The 17,670-nt window shown below is 36.9% G+C and overlaps 1 protein-coding gene across 11 annotated transcripts in view; it reads right to left on the bottom strand.

The window, feature by feature from the left end:
* Positions 1-7,780: 7,780 nt before the first annotated feature.
* The window catches only part of LOC129764676 (basic helix-loop-helix ARNT-like protein 2), a 242,926-nt gene continuing 233,036 nt past the window's right edge, over positions 7,781-17,670 (bottom strand). For 9 of the 11 annotated variants that reach the window (XM_055764005.1, XM_055764004.1, XM_055764003.1 and 6 more), the window contains 2 exons: positions 16,060-16,202; positions 7,781-15,928 (listed from right to left, as the gene is read on the bottom strand). In XM_055764005.1, the coding sequence (XP_055619980.1) occupies positions 15,557-15,928; positions 16,060-16,202 (515 nt within the window). In that variant the 3' untranslated portion in view covers positions 7,781-15,556. Of the gene's footprint in view, positions 15,987-16,059; positions 16,203-17,670 lie in introns of all 11 variants that reach the window. The other 2 variants (XM_055764001.1, XM_055764009.1) reach the window with 2 other exon arrangements.

Below are 17,670 nucleotides of genomic sequence, written 5' to 3'. Positions count from 1 at the left end.
CTAATTGATGTGACTTTTGCTCTACTAAACGGTTCACAGCTTTCGAAGATATTCACAGTGTTTGTCAAGATGCTGCAGGTAGTAACTTCCTCCGTTTTGACCCAGTCTAGTCCCCGTGACCCATTCTCACCCCCATCGACGGTAACTAATGATAATATCTGCCGCGTGTAGTGATCAGGGTAGCAAAATAAAAAAGATATTGAGAAAACATCAAATTCAATCACCAATGCACCTGCAGTTCATGACAAATGAACCGAACTTCATAATATGAAACCGACAGTCCGTCACGTGGAACATTTAGTTTTTGCATTATTTACCACACTCCCACTTTCTCGCATAATGGGCCTGATCACGAACGTCACTTCACGGTGAAAACGAAATGAATTGTATGCACCCCATTCCATCCCATTTTTGGTTTTTTTTTAACTTTTTTTTAAATTATTGAAAACTGAAATAATTTGTTTGAAATTTTGAGTTTCTTTCAACTTTTTTTCGAAACATCCTCACTAAAAAAACTATTAGACCTACGAAATGATGGTTAGTGATTGAAATGTAGATTGTTTTTGTTTTCATTAAAAAATATCATATATTTTCTAAAACTAAAATTTCATTGAAAAAAGATTAATTGAAAATTTTATATTATTTTATATATATCATTATAGATATGTTCTTTTTTAAATTCTGAATAGAACATATATGAATAGCCATAACAATTTCCAACAAGTCATCCATGCATCGGAAGATTGGCACTTTTACAGGCAGAGAGTTTTTCCAAACAACCATTTTTCCATGTTTTCTTCGAAAAATAATTATAAATGTTCAATTCGTAACATTTTAATGTATAAATTATCGCGATTTACATCTACTGCAAGCTTTTTTCTATTCAAAAACATGTCAAGAGCATATCAAACGCGAGAGTTTACACACAGAAATGGTATGAATAAAACATTATTTTTCAGGAATCTCCATACAAAAATGCCATGTATACCAGAAACTAAAAGAAATACAAAGTTAATGTCTTCAACAATCGTTCATATTTTAATAAGATCGAATACTTTGTCGAATACGCCCTATCGCTATCTTGTTTTTGAACAAAATTAGGGTAAGTTGAAATATTTTCAAAGAAAACATGAAACAGATTGTGTTAGAAAAACTCCTTCCCTGTAAAAGTGCCCATCTTCCAATGTATGGATGACTTGTTGGAAATTGTATGAGCTGTTCACATATTTTTTCGAGAATTTTTCAAAAAATACGTTTTTGAGAAAAATTAATTCAATTTTTAAAACATATTTTTAATGTAATTTTTTTAAACTAATTTTTATGAAAATTCAAACAACTTCCGACATTCCATCCTCTGACCAGAATTCCGTAGATATAGTGGTTTTTGAATTATAATTTTTTTGTAAACACTAAAGAAAAAATGTTTTTCCTTTTCAAAAAGTAGTCTAATTAGTTTTCGAAGATTTCAAGTATGCAGAGTTGCTTAAATGACCAATGTCTTTACACCCACAACGTTTCCCTGCAATCTGAGATGGTGCTGCCAACTCCTAAGACAAGTTGGCAAGAAATTCGTCTATGGGAAAATGGGAATGTTTCTAATCTTCATCAATTGAAACACTTTACACACCAGTAATGTATAACACATCAAACAAATATTAGAGAATTTCCGATTCGATTGGTATGTAAATCATCAGAATCCGTTTGTAGCAAAACCTTTTTTGACGTAGGATTACGTCTTTCGGGAACATATTGGGGTACTAATTGAAAATCGAAAATCGTGTACATCGTGAAAATTGTCCAATTTCAAACACCTATTGCTCAGTCATTTCATGATGTATTGATGAAATTTTTGCGTCAATCGATTTCGGCACTCCATAAAAAAATTTATATTGAGGAAAACAATATATGTCATGAAACTAACTATCGAACAATTGAAAAATCTCAACCCCTATCCTAACGGAAATACCCACTTCTGATTGGTCGAAATTGACGACACATGCGGCGGGTCCCTAACAGAGACATCAAAACCAAGCTGCCCGGGGGAAATCGACATTGCAAATACAGGGTGGGCCATTTAAAGTGGAAGGATTTGTTTTTGCAATAGCAAAGTAAAGAAGTGGAATTTTAAAATTTTTTTTTTGAAATTCATTTATTTTGGTCCAAGGAGATTTGTTCTAACTACTTTTTGATTGTGATATCTCGTAAATGACCGCCTCTGGCCTTGACCGCAAAATGTGCCCTTTTTTCGGCATTTTCCATCACTTTGCCCAATGTTTTGGCCGATATGGCAGCAATTTCTTGTCGGATATTGTCTTTCAGCGCAGCCAGGGTCCTTGGTTTACCAGTGTATACCTTGGATTTTAAATATCCCCATAAAAAAAAAAGTCAGGAGGCGTCAAATCAGGTGATCTCGGTGGCCAGTCATAATCGCCGTTTTTCGATATTAATCTTCCGGGGAACATTTCGCGCAATAATTTGGTCGTTGCAGCCGCTGTATGGCATGTAGCGCCGTCCTGTTGGAACCAGTAATTGTCCAATTCATTTTCACGAACAAATGGCAATAAAAAATCGGTTATCATTGTCCGATAACGCTCCCCATTCACGGTTACCGTTGCTCCATTTTCGTTTTCAAAAAAGTACGGGCCGATGAGTGTATTGTTCCATGGTTAAAATTGTACTGAAATGACGCTTCCAACGCGGTATGACATTTTGTCGGCGATCGATACACGCCGACCTTACGACGCGAGTTGGGTTGCCGGTCAGTATTCGACGTTCTGCTGAACAGACCGTCCAAGACTTAACCAGAAGTTAGACAATGAAAATCCCGCGTAACGAGAACTCCAATGATAACTTCCTTGCAAGGGAGAGGTTTAGTTAGAACCGTCCTGCAGTACAGGCCAATTCTAATTCCAAGTTTGTTGTAAGTTTCTATGTTCCACTTGCAGCACAAGTGAAACAGAGTAACTCAGGATTTGTAGCGAAGTGAAAGATGCAACTTAATAAACTTCCTCACGCCGGAGGAAAACCTTTTTCGGATGTAGAGGACCCGAACGTACTACTTGAATATTCTTTGGATACTTTATTGATACTGATTATTTACATGCTTTGTGGGTTCTTAAATACTAAGATAATGGATTGTCAGCAATTTTGATGCCCCTTGCTTCCCAGTGTGAAAGGAGTTACAATTTCATTCAATAATATTTTGCCACCCGGGAAGCAAAGGGCGTTCAAATTCGGTATCCCTTTCGAATCGGGAATATGTGTCCATGCTATACTTTTTATACAGTATGTTCTCTTCCAGTCGCTGGTTAGGTTAAACTGCGACGAAATCTAATTGCTGATCCTAGCACAACTGACCTATATCCATACTCGCGAACGCGTGCGCGTAATGAATCAGCTCTTTGTAATCTGATCCCCCGCTCGGTCAGTGGCACGGCAGCGCGCTCATATTGTCGCTTTACAGCTGGTGGAAGGAAAATTGAACGAACGCTAACAGCTGATTTCAGCTAGCGGCGACACATTTGTTAATCTGACATCTCTGTCAAAAGTTATGGGGTTTCCAGATGCTTCCACTTTAAATGGCCCACCTTGTATATGCAAGTCGGGGGCATTTTTGTACTGAAAGTGAGGTGAGAGATACGATTAATTCTAGCAAATAAAATTTAAATTTGGAACTTTAATGTTGATTGCTTCGTGAAATTTCATATCAATGAACAATAATGTATCGTAAAAAATTTAGCACAAGTGTAAGTATAAAATTGTATATGGTAGCAGTTGTGTCGATTTATTTTAATTTTCATAAATGAAAACCACGGTGTGTTCCCGCTCGAGAATGGGTCGTTTGGTTTAAGCTGTCTGTTTTGTTGTGTTCATTTTCACCCAAGGAAAGTTTATACGACGAGAAAAATTGGAAAAGTGAAGAAATATTCGAAAAAGTGATTTCCCATATGCTCTACATATCGTATTTGGTGCTGTTAGTCCAATTAAAATTCTCATTGATGCATATAGCATCGTGTTACGTTGGGTTTGAAGCGAAGATAGAAATGGGTTGAATAAACACTCAGAAAGTAAAAATTATAAAACGAAAATTGCCTTTTCTATTTCAATTATGTTTTCTCTATGATAAAGTAACATGTTTTTTTCTGGTGAAATTGATAATTGTGTTCGGTATTGATAATTATCTATTATTACACTGAGGAGTTTTTTTTTTCTTTATTTCATCCATACATAACTCAGGACCCATCTCGTCCAGGGCCACAGATAGCGGCTTTCATCATATCTCATTCCACTTCGCACCACCTAACAACTAATTACCATCCTTCTGTCATCATCACTCGGTTATAAACACTTGTGGAGTGAACAAACAATACCCAACATCCAAACAAAACAGCCCTTTTCAGGGTTACCAAGTCATTATCAAAGAATTTAATGATGTAATTCTTCAAACATAGCCAAAATCAGCATGCAACAGCCTAACGGAATCCTACGTCAACTATGCGGTCGTGTCTCGAACACAACCCTCCTGTGACTTTTTTTTAATAAACGTTAACTTTACTTCATAAAAACGAGACCTGTTTTCCGATTTGGCAACCTTAATAAAAGACGTAGTCCTACATCAAAAATGGGTGGGTGGCTGTGATATAACCGCAAGGTTAACGTAGGACTGTCGTAGAGTTAGTAATCATTTATTTGTGTTGATTAAATTATTGATCGAATGAGTGCTGTGTTCATACCAGGGACTGACATTTTCGAAACTAAAAGATGAAAATGACTTTCTCACTTCTTTCTTTCCCTTCAGTCTATTTCAATTTCGATTGTGTATATTCATTACGTATATTGTAACATCGATCCTTCAATTTAGTTTTCGCTCTCCTGTCGTATCCTTTAAATTTGAGAGCAGATGCTCTCACTTAACAATTGAAACTGACCTTTCCATTATCATTTCAATGGGTTATAGTTCAGTTTCAGTTCCACATGTGAAATGACGATCATTGCTTTCAATTGAAACCTTCATTCGTTTTCATTTCTTCAAATTGGATTTTCCCGGACTGTCTTTTTAAAAAAATGGAATTAAAAGAGGACATATTAGTCTAACAACCAGCGCCGACAATTGATTATGCCTGCTGGTATACTGCCCATTCTTTCACATCGTTATTTTCACTAGTTTCAGTGAATACGGTTCGAGCTTCAACGAAATTTTCTTTCGAAATAAAACACTTTCATTCGATATAAGAACTTTTTATTTTCATTTTTCGATTTGCTACCGTTCTGAATCATATTTCGGACAGCATCATATTTCGGACACTTTGTAATAATATCTTCAAATGCTTGAATCCCTGATGATATAACTGTGAAATTTATATCACAATTGATTCTTTAGATTATCCCCTTGGTTTCACTATCATTTTATATTAGATTTACTTTTAAATCATAACATAGTAGGCAAAAATCTAACAGCACTATTTATTATTGTTTGTTTTTGACGTTCGTTTAGCATGAGCAGGTAGAATATAATCGTTTATTAATAGTTCAATTTCTCTCGTGTTTCGTGTTATGCAAACAGAGTGTCCGAAATTTGAATTCACTCCGTCCCAATTTTTTTCCATAAATAGTGTCCGAAATTTGATTCTTATCCGCTTCAATTGAAAAACGTTTTTATTCGATAATTGTTAATGTTTTTAATCAAATAGGCACCAAAGTAGAAAGCTTAGAAGCTTATTGAACTAATTTTGTAAAAATATCAACCAAATAGTACTAGTGCATAAAGTTTAGATCTGTTTCCTGCATCAAATGCCTTAAGCGTTCGAAATATGATTCAGAACGGTAGTTTCGCTTCAGTGTGAAGAATGAAACAAATGATACGAAACTGTATGAAGGTGAAGTGATATTCTCTTCATTGAGTGTGAAGAGAGGGTATTGCTATTTTCAGCCTGCATAAGTTTGCATGCAAGTGAAAGGCGATCAGCTCATGAGTGACGATGTGTGATTTGAAGTGAAATTGTAAGGCACGAACCAGAGCCAGGGAACCTTGAAAGTTAATTAGTTTTTAGTACCTGTAATGATGATTTTCCCTGGCATATCTCGGTTTTGTAGTCCGCGTTGGGAAAACACATTCCGGTCTGTACAAATCCACGCGAGTACGAAAGTACCCGCAGCTTGCATGTATTTACAATATCTGCGGGTTTTCCCCTTGGTCTGCGTTGGGGAAACCGTATTTCGCTGTTACTCTGGTTGCTCCTTTTGGTCGGTACCATTTGAGGAGCACAAATTAGACCAATCAAAATGTGACGCTTATCGCGTTTGAATAATGCTTCACATTTTACAATTATTCAATTGTTTATCTCAAGAAAAATAGAATGTTGATCAAGCGTAGAAATATTTTCTATCAATAGTTGCACCTTTACAATCTATTAAGAAATGTCACGGTTATAAGCATTCGTAATATTTCATTTTATCCTACATGTTCAGTGAGGGGGTCTTCGTAGCCACTTGGTTACGCGTTCGCTTACCAAGCGATCGATCGTGAGTTCAAACTCAGGGCCCTCAATTGACCATCTTTGTGTTGTTATAGAATAACTACGTCCACGCAACCATCATCAGCGATGGAAATCGATCCACGGTGGAACAAAGATCGATTCATCCATACAACTGCTCTGCTCTGCAAGAAACATCGGGCTGCTGTTCTATAAATAACGCAACAATGATCAATATCAACTGTCTCCGCTGTCCGGTCTGCTGAACAATGGAAGAACAAAAAGAATACCCTTACGCCTAAATGGCTACTACAGTGTAATTTACCATAATGTAATGAAACAGCAAACTTAACGCCTAAATGGCTACTACTAACTACTGTGTAATTTACAATTTATAGAAACATAAACATATGTACATGTACACGATTAAAACCCGGCTCTGTTACAGCTAAAATGCTAATGAGCCTCATAAATAAATAAATGAAAAAAAATACATGTTCAGTGTTTTGATTTTCATTTTACCACCCATATATTCTGGTTAGACACAGTCCTACGTCAAAACACATAGTCGAACATTTAGTGGCGGCGAACTTTTTGGATTTACGTTGTTCATAATGTATTGGATTCTCCAAGTCAAGTCCATTCATTTGATATGCATATATCAATCAACATGTTTTTGATATAATATAAAATCAGCTTTTTTAAAGCGGCAGCCAAATTGAATGTTTCAAGCTCATGGAATATGCAATTTTATGAAGAAAGCAGGTATAAAGTTGTGCTCCAAATTCAGATTAATCAGTCATCAGGAACGGGGTCAAATTTCTACTGATGTGGGACAAACCTACAAACATATAAATAGGTCAAGCTGAATAAAAACGTTTAAAATTGGCTATTTTGTAACTGTTGCAATCTTAAATTTGGATTTGTTATGATCTACTGTGTTCTGCTTGTAAACCAATCTCACATATCGTAACTATCTCATGGATTGTTAGAAAAATTCCAAAGTTAACTGGGTTATCCAGAGACCATTTTGAGATAATCAAAATCAGGCAACATTAAATCGTTGAACTAATAATATAGATTAAAGGACAAAAACCTCTAAAGTTCTTAGTAAACGAGGGTAATTTCATTACATTTTCTTAGTGTCTGATTATATTCACCTATGGTAAGCTCGTAAAACTTGTTTAACAAGAACTGTCGCAGCAAAAAAAAATCGGCAAGTAATGAGAAACGCGCACACCATACACAGAACCACCCCGCGTGTTGGTGAAAAGGATTTTCTTTCCAAGAACATTCCACACCCGACCTTATTTTTCATACATGCCACCCAGTTTGTTTTGTTTTCAATTTTCTCAGGTAATACACCGTGTGCAATTATGAGTTTGCCATTATGTTCTTACACACTAAGTTTAACACTAGAGACACGATTTGTGCAGCTTCAACTCATAACACTGCCAGGTTTTACAAATGGTTGAATGTGTGTGGATGTGTTATTATTTCTTTAAATCTTTGTCTATTCATTAGAAACTAGCTCCAACTTTAATAGCGCTTCCGTTTTGCTGCTGTTTCTTGTTTCTGTCTCTGACTCTGTCCTGTTTTCTTGCGCAGAGTAAAATTTGCCTAGTGTATAATGTGTTCTCTGCTGTAATACGTAATAATAAAAACAATGTTACAGCGTGCCTCTTAGCACTAGGTAAAACAGTTTGTTTTTTTCTAAGCTTTGTTGTCGCTTCTTTGAGTGTTTAAAGTTTCGAAGCTAGGAAATTTAGAACCTATAGAAAATCTGAATAAGAATAAAACACCTCTAAAAACTACCAACAAACCTATACAGTACAGTACCATACGCTTAGTTAGACGTGTTTCTTTTCGCTATCATTTACGCTATTATATAATCAATCTTCTCTCTAATCCGGAAAAATTTTGTGGATGGGAACAATACTATCAATTTCAATGTGAAAAAACTTATATCACTCAAGTTTCTCTTATCGCCGATAAACACCACGTATAAGCTACACACTCATTCACTCACTTACATTCGCACACGATTCACACAAGGTTTTTTTCCTCAGTTTTTACAGTTCGTTTGAGTGGTGAGGTTTGTCAATACCGTCCACGATGGGTAGTCCCTAGGTTGGTACAACCTTTAACCAGTTTCTATATGCTCCACTGGTTTTACCCTGCTTTATCTGCTTTAGTGTTTTTGTTAAGGTTTAATAATGCCACAGTTTTTCGCCACTGAGAAGTTCTCAGGAATTGAAGAGAGAAAATAGACAATGAACAGGCGAGTATGAAATCCTAGAATAGTCCACGTTAGTCCATGAAGTGCATTGGGAAAACTGCCAATTACAGTTCGTAAAATATAGGCTTTCATATGGTAAAGGATAACAATTCAATAACAATCCTCGGCTGTAAGAGGAATGTACGTCATCTGCTCTTCGCAATCAATGTTTCCCTACAACTGCTAAGCTGCGTATTCGGTTGAAGAAGTAAACCGAACGTTGCAGGGAAGCACCGTAAAGGTAATATTATATTATCAGGCACGTAGCGTAACCGGCACGGCACGTTTCATGCAAGACAAATATTATTGCGTGTGTTTCAAATGTGTATGCGTATATATAGCGGAACGGCTCCGGGCATACACAGCACGCTTCAGACAAATGCATGAAGGAATTCTCGAAAAGAATATTTTGCGAACTACATGGGCGAGTAGCACCATACATACAAACCCAACGTCGAAGTTCGTGGTGTGGGTGCGTTCGTCGCTCTTCGGTACGACATCGGTTCAATCACCAGTAGCATTTCTGCCGTGCCGGTTACGCTACGTGCCTGATAATATAATATTACCTTTACAGTGTTATTATTATAACTCATGTAAATTCCGCTCGTCGAAATGGTTACCAATAATTTCGTCATATTCATGAAGTAAATTACTTGGGACCCGTATCTTAACATTCGGCTGAAAAGTTCATAAGGTTGGCGTTTAGATAAAATTATATTTTCGTCTATTTACATTGGTCCCAACACCCGATTGGACCAAAGTCGTAGATAATCTTCAAAATGTTTATGTTTGATAGTGAATATAGGTTATGAGTACTAACTTCCGGACATTTTTCAGAAGCTCAAATTGTGGATAATGACGATGTAATCGATATCATATTAAGTTTGTTGATATCATTGAGGAGATTCCTTTCGGCCGATACGAGAAGGATCTGCAATATTTGAAGCGCCACAAATATCACCCAAAATGTAAATTACAACACTTGTACCGAATCATTCGTTATATGTTATGAATGAAACAATGTAAAACGATGATTTTCTAACCTTTTCAGCGTGAAAAGAATACTTCATTTCGGGAAATTAGCAGAAAATTTCTGATTTTTCAGAAAAAATCAAACCAATTCCATACAAAAAAAACAAAACATCATCATTTCACTCGCTGCGCCATCTGGTTGTAAAAAAAATAGTTTTACTGTGTTACCTTGTAAACTTAATTTTTGGAACATTCGTGTAATCTTTGGTGATTCAATAGGACGTATAGGCGGAGCTTTGACCATTGCAAAGCAATAAATTTCATTTTTCGAAAGATCGTTATCAGCACTAGCCAATTTAACCAATCTAAATCGCCCTTCGACACTACCAATGCCTGGATGATGCTCGTTGGAGGAGGATTCCAAAATCAGGAATAACGAGTGCGATTCAAGGTTTTCGAAGAGGCTGGTAATCTTCCCCTTCAGGTAGCAGCTCCGCTTGTGTTTATGTTTTCTTATCAGAATTATCGCATGTATCGTATATAATTTCAGAAGAGAAGATAGGCGGATCATTGAAAGCCCACTTCGCGTAAATGGAAATCATCTAACTTATCATCTGGGATTAGAAATTTTACCTGTAATATCGGAGAGCGAATGGAGGAGGGACCTCAATTTAGGATAATTTCTTGTTCCAAACATTTTGCACTGCAATGATGGCTGAATATGACAAAACCATATTAGAAGTTTTCCATCAATTGAGATGTTTATGACACATTTCTTCAGAGTAATGTGCCGAACCTCTATGTTCAAAATTGAAGTTAAATTAACGAATCCACTTTTTTAACCCCTGACATAGTAGGCATAGTCCAAATTAGTCAGTCGAAGAGAAAGAACCATACTGTTACGCATCTACTCCTATATCGTGTCGATATTGAATCGAATAAATCAAATTCTTCTTCCTTACACTTTAAACCGAGCTAAAAAGTTATTTCTCGTACATCTATTTTGCTCCTTTCAAACCGGATAACTTGCATTGGGTAAAACGTCGAAATATAGTCGGGTCGCGCGGTAGCGTGACACATAGTTCAGTTCACAAATAGTGCGTTAGGGAAAAGTGATCGTTTCGTCTAGAACAGGAAACTGCAGTAATAGTGCAGAATAGTTGAGTTTAACATCAAACTAAAGTGTATAAGTGCGGAAAAGATAGAAATATCGTCGAGACAAATTCGGTTGAAGTTGGAGTTCATCGACGAGGAAGAAGAAGAATTTGACAACTATCCGTTATGTCCACTCCACTCACATCCACTCGGTCGTAAGCGCCTAATAAAAACCTTGCCCATTCTGCAACCAGGCATTGAACTCCATCTTTAAGTGCGATGCGTTTCACAAGGATTCAGCATCTGAATGGTACGAGTTGGTCAAACGGAAGGCTCCTTGCATCACCTGAATCTGCAACTGTAAGTGTTCTTGCGAACGATTTCTACATGGACGACATGATGAGCGTGGTCAATGATGTAGTAGAAAGAAAGGTTCTATGTCGCCACCTCCTACAACTTCTTGAATCACCAGGCTTCGCTCTCCGTAAATGGTCGTCGAACACAGCGGAAATACCCGAATTCATTCTGGCATTTCTCGTTGGTTGCAATTGCGAAAATAATTGAATCCAATAGAAACAATCGTTGTTCCGCGTTGAGATCACCCAACATCATCGACATTTGTAGCCAACAGGGTTTCGGAGATACAGCATATCTGTGCAGGTGTTCCCTGGGGACACGTGTCTGGATTAGAAAACCCTGCGAACATCATATGTTGTGGAATGTTACCAATACAACTGAAGTAGATGAATATCTGGAGGCATGGTCCCACTTGGTTTAGGCAACATTTCCGGTTCTGGCCATCTCACATCAGTAAGGCTGATTATTATTTTTTCTCCAGAAATAGCAAAGAGCGATCAACAACTCTTCGCGTTCAGTGCCAACCTCCAAATTCTATCTTCAGTCTCCGATAATCATTCCCATCGCTCGTTCGTCTGGTGGTCTGCTTACGCCGGTTTAGTATCAACTGCAGGCCTGCTAATCGCCAGAATCAACTTTCCGGATTCCTCCGGACTGCGGAATTCAACGAAGCTACACATACTCTTGGTTAAATCGCTCAAGCCGAATCGCTTCCGAACGAAATACAAGCCATTCGCCCAGATATACAAATCAAACCGAGCTCGAAGTTGATATCTCTCTCCGATAATTATCAATGGCATTTCACGCTTCGGTGACCGGATTTGAAACGCAGCTGTTTCCGAAAACCGGAAGCACCCGTGCATTCTGGCCACCCATCATTCTCTTACGGAATCACGTGAAGCTGCTTCATGTTGGTCTACAGTCGCGGGCAGCAAACATAAATAAAAAAGGGTGATGTGCAAGACGTGACCGCATTGTTAACATAGAACTACGAAATTATTTCCGGCGAGAACAAACAATCAAGAAATTTTATAATAAACCACTTAAATACCAATATTTGATAGCAATGACAAGAGCCTAACTATCAAATAATTCTAAGCATTGATATATACTGTTGATTGCTCGCTGCCTTGAGCGCTGAATCTGAAAAACTGATCTTCTTGAATATATGGGTAACTTTTCAGAATCTTCTAGCAAAATTACATCTCCAACGCAGAACGGAACATCTCAAAAGATTCAGAACGGCAACATAAAATCCGAACCAATTCTGTTGTGTGGTGACGGCGGAGGCGAAAGCAATAGCATTGAAACAAATTTCACCCTCAGTTTTCCACCGAATAACATAACTCCAAACGCTGAAAAATACCTTACGTCTCTTTTAACTCGGAAACAATAATTGAAATCACGAAAATAGAATGATCGATTGAAAAAACAATCACAAATAAGTCATTCACGATTTATAAGGTAACAGCCAGAGATGAACCAGCCTTCGGCTGAAAACCTCTTTAACACCTTCCCGTATTATTTAATACGCCACAAATCAAGTGATTCCACTACCCTGCTGGGCGTTCTAACGCCCTAAGTTATGCAAGTGCACCACGAGTGAGACTCGATGTTGTGCGGGAAAAAGATAATAAAGTAAGAAAAAAAGGGCAGCATGGCCTTCCAAGTGGTATTTCTCAAGGCCGAGATATTTAGTTTGATTATTCGAATTGGGCTTTTTCAAGGAGATAAAATGAGGAAGCTTAAAACCCTTATAATTCAAAACAACATCATCACACAAATAAATCCAAACACACTCCTGAATTCACGGATGCTCCCTCTAGCCAAAAATAAATATAAAATATGTTTTTCAAATGCATCGAAATTTCTGAAATAAGTCTTCAGCCGAAAATTTCAGTTGCCTTAAAAAAAACTGATAGGTATGCGTTGTTTTGAAGACGCAGCTGAAGATGATTGATTCATGATTCATTCTTGTTCTTGAGAGAACAATACACGTAACGCACTCAGTATGCATCGCGACATCCTTCTCGTACTGCACATAGCTCGGCTCCTGGCGATGATATATTTATCCCCCACTACCGTTATTCATTTGATAACGCGTAAAATCAACAATTCGTACAATATCCACGGTATGAAATTCAACGACATCCGTCCTATTTAATATTTACCTTCTGCTTTAATTTTGCTCTACACTATGCTTCCGTCTTGCATATTCTGAAAATGCATTCACAATATTAAAACAATATTTAGAGAACTTTCACTGGCAGCCAACGACATGTATCGAAAAATCTTGACTTAGATGAACTTTCTAGAAGGTACTCATATTTATAAATTTTTGTGATTTCAATAGTTGGCTCTCGAAGCAGTTTTGAACTATTGAAACAAATTTTTAGGTCAATAAGTAACTAGCATTACTCATACATCTTTTATCGTTCGAATGAAGTGAATGGCATACCAGTTTGTTCAACTAACAAAGAGGTATTAACGCTAGAAACTTTGCACCCCAAACACCCCAAACTTCCGATTCAAAAAATTTTAACTTACACCCCAATACAGATTGGAATATGATGTGATGAAAAAATGCAGAGTCACTCTTCACCAGATGGCATTCAAATCGACGTTGTGTCCCCGCCGAATATCTATCTTTCATTGTTCCTTAGAATCGAGCAAAACTACTGTAAGTGTGACATCAGCATTGAAGAAAACTGGTGTCTGATAGCTGGAGCGGGACGACTTGAATGGTGACGATGATGATGTTTTGAATTATAGAGGCTTTAAAACTCATCAGTTCATTTGTCTCTAGCATTGAAAAATACCCATTCGAAAAACTGAACTAAACACTCGGCCTTGGGAAAGGTAGTTTAGAAAGCCTAGCCATGTGAAATGACCGATGGCTTAATTTTTTTTCTCAAATACCGCACATAAAAACAGGTCTTACTGTACTCAAATAATAGACTACGGCGGAGCTAAGATTGCAATATTTCGCTATCCACATTGCCCGCAGAGCAAATGCTGCATTTGCATTTCAATCGACCGATTTACGCTCGTCTGATCAGCAGTAATATTTAAATATTGTGCCTCGCTGATACAAATTCGACCACTGGAGCACGATGTGTCAAACTCCATTACTCTAAGTTCATGTTTCCTAGATGATTTCTTAAGTTTTCGTTTTTATGAAAGCGTTTAAACGCATTCAACGCTTTTGTGGCCTCCAAAGAGCCGGACTTCTGCTCAAGCGGCATAAATAAATGCATTTCTCGTTGGCAGAAATGTGTTGATTGTAATGGTTCTTATTTCGATTAAGAAAATTTATTCTAAGCGGAGTTATGTTTGTTTAAAGTTAATGGTTAAAAACCGCGAGAACTTTCGTTACGACCTAATAAAATGTCAAATGAAATAATATTGTTCCTAGGCTGTTTTTATAGATTCCGAAAGAATTGGATTTTTCTAATCTAGAGGCGAATGAACTGCCCCAAAAAATATATGAAGAAGATTTTTAAATAAAACCGTCTTGATCGTATATCAACTGCTATATTTGCTGACGTATTTGGGAATGTAAATCGTTTTCGATTGACAATCCAGTGTTCGAAGACGCACTCAGATTTTTCAGATGCAACACATATTTTAGCCAATGAAATACAATAATTTGGTTAGTAGCCCAAGAAGAAAAGGAAACAGTTGCTTAAGAGCAGATTACACAACAACAGATGACAAACACGTGGTCAGCTCCCTTCAATCATCGACACGTAACCAGGATTACCGTAAATATTCCACTAATCAGTCGCGAACTATGTAAGTACGACCATTAGCCGAAAAATTCGAGTATTTGGAGTCCAGCCGTTGTTTGAGGAATCTGAATTGTGTTATATTTTAATTAAAATTTAAAAGATACCAAAACACGCATTTCAACGCATTTAAGGGAATCAATATAAACAAAATGGACATGTTGAAGTTAAACAAACCTACATGTACCCAAAGGAAGGTCTCAAAGAATGCCCTTTGTCACTACTAATAGGCAGGACAGGAAAATAATTGCAAAATTAGACACTTCCGTCACCATAAACAGACACTCGCAGATTAAATCCTTGACACCATCACAAACGAATTGACAAGACAAACTGATTCACACGTACGCACACACACATATTGGTATGGTTTCGATATCGCCTGATTAGGTTTATCTATCTCATATTTCACTAGACATTGTGGTAACAACAACAAAACAAAAATCGCTCAATTTGTTACTTCTCGCTCTATTTCGTACGCGTATTCATCTTCTCGTCATCTGGAACCGAGAGAGGATTACGAAACGATAAAATTTCATAAGCTCACTAGACTCATCGTCCAGCCCAAAACCACGCTAAACGAGCCATCTCTATTAACTGGACTTTGAATCGTTGTCTCCGGAGAAAGATGCACCAGTGCCAGTCGATCGACTGGATGTGATGACAGAGGCGATCGTTGTGGTTGTTGAAAGTTCAGCAGGATTTATCTGGCTTAGTGGTTCCTCGGCAATTACTCCTCCGAGGGTTTCGACATTACTGACCACACCGGCACTGTCATCTATCACGTCTAGACCGGCACCCGTCGCAGCACTATCGGTTGCAAGCACAACGTCTCCCTCGAAAAGGTTTCCCAGGATGGATTCCGCGTTCGGCTCATTGACGCCGCCGGTATCGTTGGACTGAACTCCGTACGTATACTCGTGCTGAATTGACTGGAATATCTCTCGTTGCTCCTGTTGTTCCTCCTGCGAGGGATTAGGAGAGAATAGGTTAGGATGTGTGACGATCGGTGGTTCAGTCGAGCTGGCGATATTCGTGAGATAAACATTAAAAAAAAAAACACCGCAAGATAGGCTTCTATACGAGAAGAACTTACCACTATCCTATCAAGGCGTTGCTGAGAGCGTTGGAAGTCGCCGTTATTACTTACTTGTCCCCGCATCAGAGCCGTCATACTCTCCGTCGTGACTAGTGACTGATCAACAACGTCGAATGCACTGGGTAGCATCGCTGTGAGATCTAGAATAAACCGGAGATTAACGAAAAGTTCGAAAAAGTGCAATTCCAAATGAAATCGCACTAAAAATGCTGATTTTAAAAACTTGTGCTTTGGATTCGAATGAAAGATTGTATTCCGTTTGGGTTCGAGGAAATATGAGTTTTCCACAGCATTTGGGGATTTTTTGACTCAAGTATAACTTTTGAAAAGGGCGTATCGATTTTAATAAGAGATATCTTCGATAATGTATATCCCAAAAACAATTAGTCGTATTAAAATAGTGTCTTAGAAAGAGTTATTCGAATGTTTGTATGTTAAGTATCATTTTTAAGCCACAAATTATGAATCCTGATGTGATTTAAAATAAATAAGCTCTTTATCAATCTCCGTCTAAGTGCATTCATTCTCGAGATATTTGGAAAAAAAACATTTCTAAATTATTGCCTTACTCAATTTTTTTTTTTAATTTGTATAAGTATTTTTTAATTTTTCCATTTTTTTTTTACAACGCAACGCAAAAATTTTTTAAAATGAGTCCAAGATGGTAAAACTATTTTTGGCGAACTTTGTGCAAACTTTCGAAACATGGATTTTTTGTACATGATCAATCATTTTTAGCCACAAATTATGAATTCTGATGTAATTTAAACCAAAAAAGATCTTTATCAATCTTCTTCTAAATGCAGCCATTTTTTAGATATTTAAAAAAATATTTCTAATGTATTGTCTTTTTAGAGTAAATAGGCTCTTTTAATATGTTTGTCGTGTTATACCGCCATGTTCATGATATTTATGAATTTGCTTATATTTTTCAACAACTTTTTCAAAAACATCATTATGGTAAAACTATATGTTTAGGAGTTACGATGAAAAACATTATCGCTACATTTTGTATTAACCCACATGTCTCCAAATGTTTTCCAACCTGACTCTAACTTTTTTTAAATATCTCGAGAATGGCTGCATTTAGAAGGAAATTGGTGAAAGACTTTTTTGTTTCAAATCACATTAGGATTCATAATTTGTGCCTAAAAATGATTGTTAACATAGAAAAATTCCAAGTATCGAAAATTCATGAAAATTCGATGTTCTACAAAGTTTGTCATAAATAGTTTTACCGTCTTGGACTCATTTTTTCAATTTTTCACATGACTTTTATTTTATGTGAAAAAGTTCTAAAAAATTAAAAAATATGTATTTTAGATATTGAAAATTAAAGTTTTCTTTTGTATATAAAAAAAAGAGTACTATTTTTTTCTCAGTGTATATTTTTCCACGTGTAAACATCAACACTCTATAACTCTTTCTAAGACACTATTTCGGTACGACTCATAGTTTTTGAGACACAAATTATCATAGATTACTCTTGCTAAAATCGATACCCCCTTTTCAGAAGTTACACTTGAGTCAAAAAATTCTCAAATGCTGTGGAAAACATATATTGACGGATTTCGCGCCAACTCGTCTATGGAATTGGCATAACCCTCT

This window comes from Toxorhynchites rutilus, chromosome 2, assembly GCF_029784135.1.
Source record: "Toxorhynchites rutilus septentrionalis strain SRP chromosome 2, ASM2978413v1, whole genome shotgun sequence".
Classification (NCBI taxonomy): domain Eukaryota; kingdom Metazoa; phylum Arthropoda; class Insecta; order Diptera; family Culicidae; genus Toxorhynchites; species Toxorhynchites rutilus.
The sequence above is the reverse complement of the archived record's forward strand: the minus strand, read 5'-3'. Positions and strand labels throughout refer to the sequence as shown.